Source organism: Thunnus albacares, chromosome 16 (genome assembly GCF_914725855.1).
Source record: "Thunnus albacares chromosome 16, fThuAlb1.1, whole genome shotgun sequence".
Classification (NCBI taxonomy): Eukaryota; Metazoa; Chordata; class Actinopteri; order Scombriformes; family Scombridae; genus Thunnus; species Thunnus albacares.
This window is the reverse complement of record NC_058121.1, coordinates 28277052-28292598: the sequence shown is the minus strand read 5'-3', so window position 1 is coordinate 28292598 and position 15547 is coordinate 28277052. Positions and strand designations below refer to the sequence as shown.

General features: G+C 39.6%; 1 protein-coding gene across 3 annotated transcripts in view; it reads left to right on the top strand.

The window, feature by feature from the left end:
- Positions 1-15547, top strand: part of fam184ab (family with sequence similarity 184 member Ab) — a 148478-nt gene that overhangs the window by 112298 nt on the left and 20633 nt on the right. For all 3 annotated transcript variants that reach the window (XM_044376348.1, XM_044376351.1, XM_044376349.1), the window contains exons 16-18: positions 1521-1648; positions 7849-8033; positions 12107-12253. In XM_044376348.1, coding sequence (XP_044232283.1) covers positions 1521-1648; positions 7849-8033; positions 12107-12253 — 460 coding nt within the window. The remainder of the gene's footprint in view (positions 1-1520; positions 1649-7848; positions 8034-12106; positions 12254-15547) is intronic.

Genomic DNA, 15547 nt, shown 5'->3' with positions numbered 1-15547 from the left:
CTGGGAAGTGCAGGAAGAACACAATCTTAACCAGTTTTTAGTGCAAACTCACCAGTACTGTGTTGTGATAAATGTTCCTCCATTAACCTTCATGACACGGTCCTGACTCCAGAGAGCTGCTTCCATCTATCTCTCACTTCCCACATCCTGACATCCTGCATGTGAATCTATTCAGTACACGTGTGTGCTCAAGTGGGAGCGTTATATATATATATATATATATATATATATATATATATATATATTAGGGGTGTGCCAGAATACAAATACATTATTCAGCAAAGCACAAGTAGTGGTTTTATACGAATATTTGTTTTATACAAATATTTTAAAAATGATTTGTTTTCGGGGAAAAAACCCAAAACATGTCAAATACCAGCGTGCAGGTCGGTTACATCACTATCTCAGTATCTCTCCTCTGCTCCGCTGTGACGTCTATCAGCAGGTCTCAACGAGGGGAGTCACATCCACCTGCTACATGACGCACATTTCCTGATTTGGACATCAGTCCTGGAGTTGGGGGTGTTCCCCAGAGATAAAGCTGAACTACTGACACAAGCAAAGTGCTCTCAAGAGACTCTCCATAACCTGTTGTTCCTCTTCTCCTTTCCACAAAGTTAGGTTGTAAAAAATAGGCAATAAATGAAAAGTGCAAAGCAAGAATCACCTCTGAAGTTCTAGTACATGTTACACGGTGTGCTGTCTCTGTGTTATGGGTGTATAAACAGGTAGAGGTCTGTCTGTAATGAGTCGATGAGTAAAGTTTTATCTCAGTAGTCAGCGCAGTCGTCTATGATCTGGGAGACTCCAGTTAGAGACCCGGTGTGGGGACCTCCTTCATAAGGTAGTTTATTCATGAACACTTATTGTAACACTTTAATTTTCTAAAATTAACAGCGTAATAAAAACAAAAATAGGATTTTTAAGCCTCTTTACACTTTTATTTGAATATAAATACAGATAATTTTGCTGCCTCAACAAATACAGATACAAATACAAATACTGGGCCCTCTGCACATCCCTAATGTATATATATATATATATATATATATATATATATATATATATATATATACTGTGTATTACATGTATATTATTGTACCTGTTCATAATGTGAGATCTGCAGCGGTCAGTTAGAAACAGTCTGAGCTTCGGCAGCTGTATTTCTTTATTCTGACGTTTTAAATGGGTCTTATATTCAAGTGGAGAGGGGCTAGCAGTGTGTGTTCCCTCTTTATGCTTCTCTAAACCATTAGACTGAAATAAAAGGTGCTCATTGGAGTGAGGATTAAAGGCCACTTGGGTAAAAGCAGCGGAGGCATTCCTCTCTATGTGCAAAGTAAAAAAAAAAAATACTTTATTTATTTATTTTGTAGTAAAAAAATCCTTTCGCATCACATGAGCACTATCTCGCAAGAAGAATCTGAAACTTGAAGACGCGCTTTGTTTTACTCATGTGTGACTCGTGTTCTCCTTTAACGTTATTTTCTTTTCCTACGTTACGTTTTTTTCCCCGTCAGCCTCTCTGCGATCAGAGTTGAACCACATCCACGCGTCAGCCATCGAGCACCTGAGACAAACCCACCAACAGGAGTCAGCCGCTGCCAAGCTGGAGCTGGAGAAAACCCTGGAGAACAACCGGCTACAGGTACAGAAATATTTACATCTAAACATGTCGAGTTATCTGCTGCAGCTTTATTATTATAATTCTGTAGATATCTGCAGACTCGGGTCATATATGTTTAAAGATGTACTGCTTGTTGGAAACAAAACCACTGTGACACACTACTCAAACACTTTCAGCGTGTTTTCTCTCTGTTTCATGGCCGGAGTAACGATGGTGTGATTGGAGCAGATCCACACTGTGTAGCACCTCCGAACAAGCGTTCAGGGTTTCACACAATGAAAAACACTCACAGTCTCCAGGGAAACTATTCTAGACAGCAAGAGACATATTTTTACTTCTGTGTATTAAACACTCAGGATTTGCTGTGTTTTATCCATATTTAGTAGCTTAAAGTTTTACAGTTTGCCAGAGGTCGTGCTGAAATGAGTAATAAAATAACAACAAAAAGTTAATTAACAACAAGTTTCATAATTGATTTATCCTTTAAGACATTCATCAAGGAAAAAATGCCAAATATTCTCCACTTCCAGCTTCTTAAATGTGAGGATTTTTTTCCTGTTTTTTTAATATCATTGTAATTTGAACACATTTGGGTATTGAACAGCAGGTTGAACAAAGCAGAACATTTTAAGACATTTTAAGACATGATCTTTTGCTCTGGGAAACATTTTTTCACTGTTTTCACGATTTATAGACTATTGATTAACTGAAAAAATAACAGATTACTCAGTAAAAATAATGACATTAATTTTTTGTTGAGTCAAGAGCAACTTGAGAACTTGTTGTTCTTGAATCAACACTTTTTGGATTTTGGATATATCGTGACTGGGATGACTGGGAATCTTCACAGTTAACATTCATTCTTAGCCCTAGTTAGAAATACTTTACTCATAAATTATTTAGAATTATGATTTCTAACCCAACTTCACTCCTCAAGTTATTCAAACTACAAACACACATACTTCACATTGGTAATATAAATGAGATATCGTTCATGGACGCTACTCTTTTAGGTCCATGTTGGAATTTTTGAGCGTGGATGGATTAATACACTCAAAATTTGAACACTCTAATAAGATAGTGGGGGATAATATAATGTGCTATACAGTAAAAAGGGAGAGTCTCTGATCTCATGCATCAATTACTTACATTTTTTATGTTTCTTGCCTTTGTTGTTATTGTCCTGCTGGCAGGAATTAGATGAGGATGGAGACAGTGTTAGATGACGTAGCCAGAATACCTCCCATAACATCTGCTGCAGACACACACACATATACACACACACCACCCGGCGTGCTACCCTCTTACCATCGCTTGTAAATCTTACTAACTACCCCGAACACCGCGGGTTCCTCTTTCATCACCTTGTGATACAAATGTTCTAGGAGAGCGGCACAGCTGGTTGTCTTTAATGCTCTCCACATCCCGCCATCAGTCCCTCTCATCTTTAGTTGCCAAGGCGATAGAGAGTCAATGAAGGCTAACGGTCCGGTGTTAGAGCCTGAACTGTTGTTTGTCAGTCATAACTCTGCAGCGGATGCAGTGGAAACTGGGGGGTCACATGTCAATCGCTTCCTCAATATCCCGCAGTAGACACACACAGTGGACTCACATCAGGTCTCAAGTCTTCAGATTTAGTCCCAAGAAGGTGAAACTGTCTACGCTGAAACCTGTGATGAGTTGGCATTTTTACAAATTCTCTCACTGGGATAAAATAATAGTTAAATTTCAAGTACCACTGCCTGCAGATCATATGTTTACCTTCTGTGAGTCACTCAATAAATTCTGACATGATATTTGACATAAAAAAATCAGAACACGTCTCTACTGTATCTCTGTCCTCTGTCATATTGTAAAGACTCAAAATTACTTTTTATTTCTAAACAAAATGAGCTTTTAGGGTTTTAGTGCTTATATCTGAAACAGTTCTCAAGTCCAATCATACACACTTCTGGTTACTTCTGGTTCTTTTTAGGATTTTTAGGCATTTATAACTTAATTTGATGGGGTAACATCGTGGTTATGTCATTTGTATTGGTCATTATTTAGCCATCGTAATTTGTAAAGTGACTTTACTCATTCTGTCCTTTCACCATCTGCTGCTGCGAGCTCTGTTTGTCTCCGTAATGCAGTACATTTCATGTCACAGACTGTAACCTCCAACCAAATCAATTTCCCTTTTTTTTGGATAATGAATTGAACTTGAACGTGTAAAATACAGCAGAGAAACCGTTTCTCTTGGTAAAGGTCATTGCTGGAGTTTTGACCCCCTATAGACTATTTCTCTTCTCCGTGCACAGATAGAAATCCCTCCTCTGCTAATTTGTTTTATTAACATGGAAAGAACCTTTAAATTCAGAGACATTGTTTACTATGCAGGAGCCCTAATGGCACATAAACTGAAACTTCCTGAGTCGAATCATCGGAGTAGAAGAGCTCAGCGGCAGCCAGTTGTCACGCTGTGTTAAATAATGTTTTTATACCTCCAATTACTTAACAGATGGGGAGGAAGAAACCGATGAAGTGAGGCGACGTATGTGTGTGTACACAATGTCATCTGTCTCCGTGGAGACACTTTAACGTGTTAGTTTCTGACAGAGAGCTGTCGGATCAATTATCTCATCATCAGTATCTCTTGCCATCTGATATCTATTTTTTATATTGTTTGTTGAGTTCATGGCAGATTTTGCTGATTTTCTGAACTCTTATTTTCTCTTATATTTGTTCTTATACAAAGTGATAAGAGAAAAACTCCTAAACTCTCTTAACTGCTCGTTTCAGGCTGATGAACGTCAGCTGTTCATGAGATGTGATCATTATTAGCATGTCCTGCTCTGTTTGTGGATGAGTTTCATTCATATAAAGTTCCCAAAGAGTAAAAAACAGCAGCTTCGAGTCCTGCTTTCAGAAATCAGAAGATAAACACAAGACAAAAAGTCGAATTATCACCTTTCTGACAACAAGAACTGAAAATGTAAAAGCTTCATAAAAGTCAAATTTATTTCAGAGCTGTTGTATTAGATTGACCGATTAATACTCAACCTTCACCTTTTTAAAGTAAAAGTAAATTTTCCCGTTTTCAGTAAAGCTGGAAATCACACCCTAGTTCAGTCTGGAGATCCAGCCGGCTAATGTCCTCACTTGATAAATATTTAAGAGCCTTATTTATTTTTAAAGACATAAAAATGAGAATAGAAATAGACTGATATAAAAATATATCACACATTTGCTTATTTTAGCTGTTTGGAGTGAATGTGAACAGGAATATCTGCTGTAATTCAACCAGATTATATCCAGAAAAAAAAAGTATTTAAATTCAAGCTTATTCAGGTGTATTTTCTTTCTTTATCTTTGCTCCTTTTTTTGACCAGGAGTTTGAGGAGATGGAGAGTAAAAAACACTAAATGAGTCATTAAAGATTCATCTGCCCTGTCCCCTACTGTGCTTAATTGTGCCACAAGGTTTATGAACAGCAAAATCAGCCAATTACATTAAATGAAGATGCTGAGGGAGAGTCAGACAGTTGGGAAAGATTTTGTGACGATGAGGCTATTATACAAGATTATGGCTTTGTGGATATATATGGCGCACTGTCCTTGGCACTAATTGTTATGGAGGCAAGTTGAATGAGAGTTTTTTTGCAGAGTGGAGAATCATTAGCAGACAATAACTTAACAATATTTAATCTAATTCTGATGGAGTTAAGCGGCTGTCTACTGGGAGTCTTCAGATCACATCTTTGCCTTTCTCTGCCTCTTCATTCAACTCTCTAATCATAACGATCAATTAGGCAAACGAGACTCACTCAGTCTCCTTTAATGATGTGGATTTTAACACTGAACCTGCAGGTTGACGGCTGGTTGGATGGAAACGACAGTAAGATGAGACCTTTATGTCAAACTTTCAATTCCTTCTCTACTTCAGGCAAACTTCCTACATTTCTTACAGTGTAAACCATAATGTCAAACAAAGTCACGAATGGACTCATTGTACAGTAAAGGAAAGCATTGATCACTTGTTCATTTTCACATTTACGACTGAAACGAGACAGTTTTTGTGTCTGAAGAAAAGAGCAGCTCTGCGGGTGGCCGTGAGTAATGCGGAGAGTCGGTTATTGTTTACATGAAGTCAGTCAGTGAATCTGAGAACAATGATCATTCATGAGCTAAATGAGTGATTCACACAAGCTACTGAACAGAGATGATCCTGGGTCTCTGCAACAATCCCTTTTTTTTTTATGTCGGTTTAAAAAAAAAGAAAAAGAAGTGTTGCCACTATTCTTGTGGGTCTTAGAGGTGTCACAACACATGTATTTTTGTTCTATTTAAGCATTTTCTAAAGTGGTCCTTCAGTAATAAAGTCAAGTACACTACAGAACCACACAGAGCACTCATGGTATGGAGTAGTAACAGAGAGAGAGAGGCCAGGTGAATGGTAATGAATATTAATATTCACAGTTAGTTTACCAGCATTTAACAGTCAGTGAACAACTTTGACTGTGACTCACTAATTGTATATTAATCATATCTGTCTGTTAATTATGGGCCCAGTTTCTGTTACAAACACTCTACCTAAGAACTCTGTCTTTAATGCGGCTATAGTCGATATTTTCCATAATAACAATATATGAAATCACAGTGTGTAATGTGTTGGTAGTGACTCTGCAGCTCCTCTTGGCTTTACGGAGCTTTATAGTGAGTTTCAGCTCATTGTTTATCTGTCCGGCTGCAACTTTACTGTTCTAGTTCACTCTCAGTGCTCTCATAGCAGCTGTAAAAAGCCGCTGTACACTACCTGCTCAGCACCAAACAGCAAACAGACACAGTTAGCTGTAGACTAGCTGGTGAACATAGTGGAGCATTTAGCAGCTAAAGAGCCAGATATTTCCCTCAGGAGTTGGTAGAGAGTAAAAACAGAGCTAAAAGAGAGAGAATATTGGACTTACATTCACCAGATGGACAGAAACACGACTCCACATGAATGATAATGTTGCTCCGTAACTGCTGGATGTGGAAATAAGCAACTGTTTGCTAACAAGTTCAGTGTTGAGTCAGTGTTGTGTTCACTACTTGTTTCTGCCCCAAGTAGCCAAAAAATTATTTAATGTAGGTTAACGTTCAGAAAAATGTGCCCAGTATAATCCAATGCAAACAAAATAAACAGCCCTGCAAAAAACTACTTTTATGAAGCTTCTTATATTCAGCTTCCGTTGACATCATAACAGATTCAACCTCATGGTCGTGTTTAGGTTTTAGTTTCTGATGCTATTAAATATTATGAATTATATTGAAAAGGGTTTCTAATAAAGCCCAACATGTAAATTGAATACTTTAATATATCAGCTGTTATTAGCTTATTGCGCATCCTGTATATCGGTATCAACGTATATGTCAGCTGATAAATGACAAGAAATAGAAGTACAGAGATGCCAAAGATATGTTTTGAAACAGTATCACGGGTCTGTAGTTTGTCCACCAGAGAGTAAAACGTCCTGCCCTAACCCCAACCCTGACCCTGACCCTAAACCTGACCATAACCCTGATCCGAACCCTGGCCCTAAACCTGACCCTAACCCTAATCCAGACCCTGGCCCTAACCCTAAACCTGACCCTGACCCTAAACCTGACCCTAACCCTAAACCTAACCCTGACCCTAACCCTGACCATAACCCTGACCCGAACCCTGGCCCTAAACCTAAACCTGACCCTAACCCTGACCCTAACCCCAACCCTGACCCTAACCCTGACCATAACCCTGACCCGAACCCTGGCCCTAAACCTAAACCTGACCCTAACCCCAACCCTGACCCTAAACCTGACCATAACCCTGATCCGAACCCTGGCCCTAAACCTAAACCTGACCCTAGCCCTAATCCAGACCCTGGCCCTAACTCTAAACCTGACCCTAACCCTAACCCTGACCCTAAACCTGACCATAACCCTAACCCTGACCCTAAACCTGACCATAACCCTGACCGGAACCCTGGCCCTAAACCTAAACCTGACCCTAACCCTAATCCAGACCCTGACCCTAACCCTAAACCTGACCCTAACCCTGACCCTGACCCTAACCCTGACCCTGACCCTAAACCTGACCCTAACCCTGACCCTGACCCTAACCCTAACCCTGACCCTAACCCTGACCCTGATCCTAACCCTAACCTTTTCAGAAATATTTAAAATGTTATGTAACGCTTCTTTTGTTTCCTGACCCTTTCGTAGGAGCGTGAGCTGTTGGGTCGGATCACCGAGCTGCAGGAGGAGGTGTCCAGGAGGAAGAGCCACATCGCTCAGCTGGACCACCAGATCCACACGCTCAACGAGAATATCAGCACTCTGACCAAGGAGCTGGAGCTCAAGGGCAAGGAGGTGCTCAAGATCCGCAGTGAAGCTAATCAGCAGATCAGGTATGAGTCAGTGTTCAGAGGGGAACAGACGATACAACACAACACAATACAGTGAAATAAGGAAATTAAAACCTTAGTTCAAGTTTTAGTTCATGCTTCTCTTTTTACTCTTTAAGGGTAAAGATTTGGCTTCAGGGTTGATGTTAGAGCTCCATCAGGTTAAAGTTAGAATAAGGATAAAAATGTGTGTCTGTGTGTGTATTCAATATGTTCATCTATGTGTTTCCTCAGTACTTTTTGACTTCTGTATCCTGCATGTGGCACTCAGACACCTGGGCACTGTACATGTTTGTCAACGTTACTCAAACAGGAGTAAATAGTGAATTTTCAGGGCACTTTTATTCAGCTGCAGGTTAAAATGCACTACAGTAATGAGCATTTATGGCAGCAGGGTAGTGTATGTGGTTTGACTGAGAAAGTTACAGCCCTTCCATGTTTATTGTAATAAAAGATTATGTCACCGAGTGCAGCTCACTAATGTGTTTTAATCATTTATGAACAGTGGAGCTCTATGGCACTAATTATTTTAAGAACATGGATCAAACTAATATTTACAATACGAGAGCCAGTGAAGCAAATTTAAATCAACTGTCTCCTATGATGTGATGTTATGTGAGTCTATGTTGTCTTTTGTCTTGAGTACATCCTGAAAACATATTTATTTGACTGCTTGTTCCTGGGATTCAGTCGTCTATGTTTAGTTCTTGAATATTTCTTCATGTCAGACGATGAACTCTCGTCCCCGTCTTGCTGAACGGTTGATGATCCGTGAAATCAGCAGGGACAGTGATGGAAATAAGTCTTTATAAGACTTTATCGTTCTGCCTCTGACAAAGTCTGATATGCTGTGTTTTCAGATATAATGGAGTGTTGTCAACAAACCTGCGTCTAAAAGAAATAAGTCACATCAGGCTTTGGATACATAGAAAATACTTGTTGGTAGGATCAGTTCATTGATCTTTTCATGGGATTTGTTTCTTTGCAAATTAAACAAAGTAGATACATTTTTTTTTAATTTGTGAGCTTAAAGGACCAGTATGTAGGATTTAGTGGTACCTAGCAGTAAGGTTACGGATTTGGTGCTGAGCAAAACGTGTTGCCGTGTGTAAAGGTGTTGCCGGTGTTACACGGTGTTCAGGCACCAATTACTTTACCTGTAATAAAACATGAAAACCCCACATTCATCAAACAAACAAACTCTGATTTGTAAAATACTAAGCATGTTATGACAGATGCTACAATTATAAACTGAAAGCGTCTGCAGCAGCAGCAGCAGCAGCAGCAGCGTCGCAGCACGGAGCAGCAGAGTGAGACGTCTGTCCTCCCTCCTGCTCTCTGCTGTAAACACACGGAGCTGTTAGTGAGCAGCTGCTCTCGTGTCTCCGCGGGTCTCTGTGTTTGTTTTCGGCAGAAACTCTCCCGCTCTCTGCCTGCTCAGCCTGCTCTCGGATGGTCGGCGGGTCGCTCTGGTAGCTACAACCTCACCGCCACACACACTCTCTCTGTCCCTCTCTCTCTCGACCACACACTACTCACTACGCACTGAGCTATTCCTTATAGGAGCTACGCTAGTTGTATAACAAATCTTAGTTTAGAAAACATCTTAAAATACCTTTTTGATTTAAAAATCCCTGATGCTTAGGCCCAGCAGGGGGTCAACACACTTGCAATACACTTGCAGAAACCCTGATATTATATAGCTAGCTGCTAACTGTTTCCTTCTGCTTCCACTTGATTTAGCTTATTAGGCTAAACCAAGCTAATAAGCTCTTGAATTGAGCTGAGTACTTAATGTACAGATATGAGAGTGGCATCGATCTTGGCATTGCACTTTTAGAAAGAAAGCAAAGTGTATTTGATTCCTTTGAGTCGTAGCAATGAACAGTACAGGGAACCTTAACAACACATTATCGCTGATGTTTCAGAGTAGTCTTGACAACTGCACCACATCCCCCGTCTCACACACACACACACACACACACACACACACACATTCAGCTCTCTGTGGTCTCGGTGTCCTCTGTCATCACTGCATGTTGCCGAATTTGACTCCACGGATGACGATAGTTTCTGCAATCCTGCTCTGTAACAGTCCCAGTGAAAATACAACTAGATGAATGAGAGAGAAAGAAAAACCCAAATGAAGTGAATCTGTCTCTCTCTCTCTCTCTCTCTCACACACACACACACACTGTCTTTGTCTCTCGCTCTCTCCATCAGTGTCAGGAGCCCATTGATTAGGAGATGTGAAGGTTATTTAGGGTAAAAACAAAATGGAATCTATAATCATGTTGTTCCCTGCGGCATGTTCTGAATTTTTAAAAGTGCAGTATGGCTGATGTGGTTCCAGCTCCTCATTAGAATCAATCTGTAGCTGCTGATATATGTGTCTGTGTGTGTTTGAAGTTTTTTTTTCTGCATGTGTGTATGTTTTACAGCCTCTCCCATGGTCCTTTATTATCTGCTATGAATTCATGTGCTGTTTGCCTTTATGTATATGCATCCTCTCTCTCTCTCTCTCTCTCTATCTCGGCGGGCAGGCTCATGCGCAGCGCATCCCTCCCTCCCTCCCTCCGTTACGTAACTCTCTGTCTGAATCCTGGTCACAGGGATAAAAATAGGCTGATAAATAAATAAAGAGGAAGCAGAGAGAGATAAGATGTGCACCCCTCGGGGAGAGTTGGCCCAGTCAGAGTGAGAGGCAGACAGACATCCGTGTTTCTCCTCCATCCTCCTTCTCTCCCTCTCATCTCTTTCATTAGTCTTTTTCTTCACCTCATTTTTTATTATTATCCTCCTTTATTCCCATTTTCCATCACCCTCCTCTTCCTTTAGTCTCCTTTCATCTGTACCAAAAACATCTACATCATCTTCTACATTTGAATATATTTCGTAATATGAATAATTTATTACACCATCTACACACTTTCTGTACATATGTTTATATTAAGTATACAAACGTGTCATATTTGGTGCATTTTCATATCGTCTCATTATGCTTTTCTGTTATTTTGTGAGGCTTATTTCTGTCATGATTATATTCATAGTATGTTTTCATGCAGTTATGTTCTTGGAATTCATTCACTGCATCTCTCTCTCTCTCCGTTAATCTCACCAACATTTCCTCCATGGATCAATCCATTATGTTCGCTTTCTCCTGAGAGAGAAGGAGAGTCTGCAGGTCCTGATTAAGTCTTAAAGGGGAATGCCCCCCCCCCATTTAGAAAAAAGTCTGGAGTTATGATTTTAGTGATATGAACAGTCAACCACAAAGCTACAACACATGTTCTGATGTGTAAAACTTTGATACGATGATCTTTGTGATTTTGTTGGTCATCATTTACAGTCGTGATGTAAAATCTGTAACAACATTCAGTCTGTTCTGTGTCAGGTGTATTATTACACCTGAGCAGCTACTTATCTGTGTTTAAAATGTTGTTAATTTAAAGATGTTTTCTTCATGACAAAGATTGTTTGTAACTTGTGGTAAAGTTTCTTTTCTAGAGATATTCTATATTTTTCTTATTTCCAATATTTAAAATGTCCAACCAACAATTCAAACACTTATTCTTGACTGGATAGTTTTTTGTTTTTATATTTTGATGAGCTCTTGACAATTTGAATTTCCCTTCAGGGATCAATAAAGTAATATCTATCTATCTATCTCCAAATACTTTTCAACTGAAGCCCATTTGTTCCCGCTGAGGACATAAATCTTTAAAAATGGGTCATAAATATATTGTTGTTGTTGTTTTTTTTTTTTTTAAAAAAAAGGGCTCCGATCACTGTGACAGAAACAGAGTGAAACTGTCACCTGACTCATCCTTTTACTAGTAACGTGGCACAAATCAGAAGCACTGTTGCTATGGTTACGTGCAGTTTAACATACCTTTGATATGGATTTTGAGCTTGTTAAATGGTTTTAATAGATACCTGCCACCCAATTAGGAACAGTTGGCAATTGTATAATATAAACCAGCAGCTTTAATTAAAAAGATCGGCATTAAATAAGATTCTTCTTTTCTCTCAGAAACTCAACTGTCCGTTCTCCTCTGCTCTCTCTCTCTCCTCAGGGCTCATGAGCAGGAGTTGATAAAGAGGCACGAGAGGGAGCTGGCCGAGCTGAGCGCCGTCCACAGCAGAGAGACGCAGAACATGCTGTCAGACTTCAACAAAGCCCAGGAAGTGCTCAAAGACAAGATCTCCGCCCTTCAGATACTGTATGTACATACTGTGAATACAACATCACTCAAAAGATTCACTTATGGTTCATTTTATTCATTCTCAACTCATGAACCGTCGTCACCTTCGACACCCACGTCACCTCCGTCGCGCCTGGTCAAAGCGTTCGTCCCAGATAATGTAATTGCGTGTCGTCAGGTGCCAAGAGGAAGAAGCATAAAACAAGCGACTCTTTCTCTCTAGGGGGGAATAACAGGAGAGGAATTCACACCTGCCTGAACACTCATGTTTTTTCTTCTTCTTCTGCACTCTTTTTAATCCTCATCGGCTACACCTGTACTGTTATATATGGAAGTTAAAAACGGGGCTTTTTTTCTGTCTGTCCATACATCGTCTAGACAATTAGGGTGTTTCTAAATATACTGTGTATTCATATTTGAGCAGGCATGCTCATATGCGTCAGGTGAAGTGGAGTATAAATAGGACGGGGCCTGTGATGAATTATTTTCTTCTCAGCTAATCATATCTCTCGTTTCGTACGTTATAAACAGCTGAGGCAAGCACGACGGCCGTGCATGACGAAACCGGCTCACCATGAAAAGCAGCACCGAGAGAGAGAGATTTACTGCAGTCTGGAGACGGCGGTGCACACCCCTCAGTCTGTACCTGCGCTGCATTCTTCTGGACATAATGTATTCTGTTCTGCAAAACGAAGCTCGACGTTCGTACAAAAGACACGATTACACCATGAAATCAAGGATTAAAACAGGACAAAAACATATGCCAGCGTCGTATACTGCTGCTGATTACGTCTCACATATGGAGTCTCTGATTAAAAAGCAGCGTCCAGACATGTCTGACATGTAAAGGCATGAGGGCCACATCAGCATAATCGCACACACATCAGCATAAATGTAACTACTCCTTAATGTTAAATAACTCTGAATGTGTTACTTATTCAAGTTACAAATATTATATATATATATTTGCATAGATGTAAAAAAAATATGTTTGCTTGTTGCTTTGTAATTATAATATAAATCTTTTTAATTTGTCAGGTTATGAAACCCACATTACTCCATCAATCAACCATCAAACTATCCAAGAGAATAAAGAAAAATAACATCAAACACAAGTTATGACATTAACTTTGTTCAAAACTTTTTTGTCATAGTTGAGAGGGGCAGAATATTTTTTGGCATCCTCAGCTCCGTGTTTGGTAGATCGTTCTCTTTGACCACAGACGCCTCATAACACAAAAGACAAACCGGTTTTTCTCCTTGAAGCACAAACATGTTTTCTTCTTCCCGTCTTTCTTGGAACTGCCTTCCGTCTGCATCAGTTTTTTTCTTTCTGGACATTTTGGCGTCATTATTTATATTTCTCAATTCCACTTGTTGAGAAAATCGCATTGATGTGGACACATTGCAGTCTAGCGGCGGGATACCGTCACTTCCTGGGTAACATAATCGGCGTGCATTGTGGGAAATGTAGTTTTCGGTCAATGCCCGCTTTACAATCAGACCTTTTTCTCTGGCGGGCCACATAAAATGACGTGGCGGGCCACATTTGGCCCACAGGCCTTGAGTTTGACACATATGATGTAAAGTGTTGAAAGATTGAATGTCAAAAGTTTTCAAATCCCAGAATCTGCGTGCGCCTCGGCGACCGTGCCGTCCTGATGTGCATCAACATGTGTCACATACTGTTTTCATACATTAAGCAAGGCTTGCTTTCCTCTTTTGATGCTCTGATGCTGATCTCACTGTAATTATAACTGAAGTATGAACCAGAAGTGCAGCAGACTTGGAACTGAACTGTTTTTTACAGAAGATTTAGTTCGTTAGATTAAGCAGGAAAGCACAAAAAGACATTAAGAATTCAATTAAAAAAAAACCTCCATAAAATGTCAAAGTCAAATTATGGCTTAGTTCTTAAATCCAAGTAGTTCCACCAAAACCCCAAAGAAAAACCACTGACATTTTCTAATTATTTTTATTTATTTATTTAGTTTCATTTTATTAATTAATTCAATCTGTACATCTCGTCTCTTTAATTACTGTTTCAAAGTTGTCTCCACACTGCCAGCACCAGATATAAACTTGTTTTAATGTAAGTTTATGCATATTTATTTCTAAAAACAATCAATTTTAAAGATCTTTAGTCTAAAACCCACAATGTTTAATAAATATGTATGTAAAACTCCTCTTCAGGTCTATAAAAAACCTCAGACACAACCCTGAGGACGTGTTCTCAGTGGTATCTTGTTGTAAACGATGGCTTCTCATGAACCAGTTTCATCGTTCTGCTGGGCTGACTGGTCTGCTCTCGAGCCCCGTTCGCTTCACTGCCTCCGATGTGGGATGATACTCGAGGCGCCGTTTAAACCGGATATGGAGGCATTTATTGTAACGTCATACATCCTTATGAAGTTAACTGAAAGCAATTTGAGTAGTTTAATGGATCCTCAGTATGTTTATTAAGATGTTAATGGTTTCTATAAATAGCGTAGCACCCTCGGTGTGTTATTGTGTTATGATTGGCTCTGCTTTAATGATTTTGTTATTCCAATCACCCTCGAAAGACACTATTTGAAACGAGTGGACTCCAAAATGAGAGACAACTATATAACCACATGAACTAGCTCCAATCTAAATCTTCAAACATAGTCTTATAAAACCATAAGTTTAACCGAAGTTCAGCGATATTGGATGCTTGGACTTCCTGTAGCTTTGAAACATTCATATCAGTCGAACCATACATCCATCAGCAAGAGGAAGAGTAACCTCAGTTCACCTATCAAATATTAGTTAGAACTTCCTTAGTGGAAGAACTTGCACAGATCAAAGGAAATGTATAGACTCACATGAAATGGGGATCAAAGGCATTATCTTACAAGTAATGATACTGGAATCTAAGAATCCAATTAGAGGAAGGAAAGTGTCTTTCAGTACTTCAGATAGGAGAAGAACATGTATATTATTTATGGCATTCAGATGACATGCAGTGAGAATATGAAGAAATGTCAGGTTATGTGTCAAATGAAGCAGAAGTGGAAGTGATGTGTGTGTGAACTGTGGAGTGAAAGAAGAAAAGAGAAAGCTGTGAGGATGCAGTAGATGTGGAGGTTAAAGAGAAAGAAAAGAGCGGCGTGTACGGGGGGGATATGACACAAAAGAAGTGAAGACAGCAAAGAAGATGCAGCAAGAAAAAAAATGAAAGAAGTGAGTTTAAAGGTGAATTTTAGCTGGTGGGCAGTGGATGATGCCAAAGCATGAGGGAGGCGGACGAAGCCAAACCTCGAGAGAGAGAATTATGGAGTTAGAGATAGT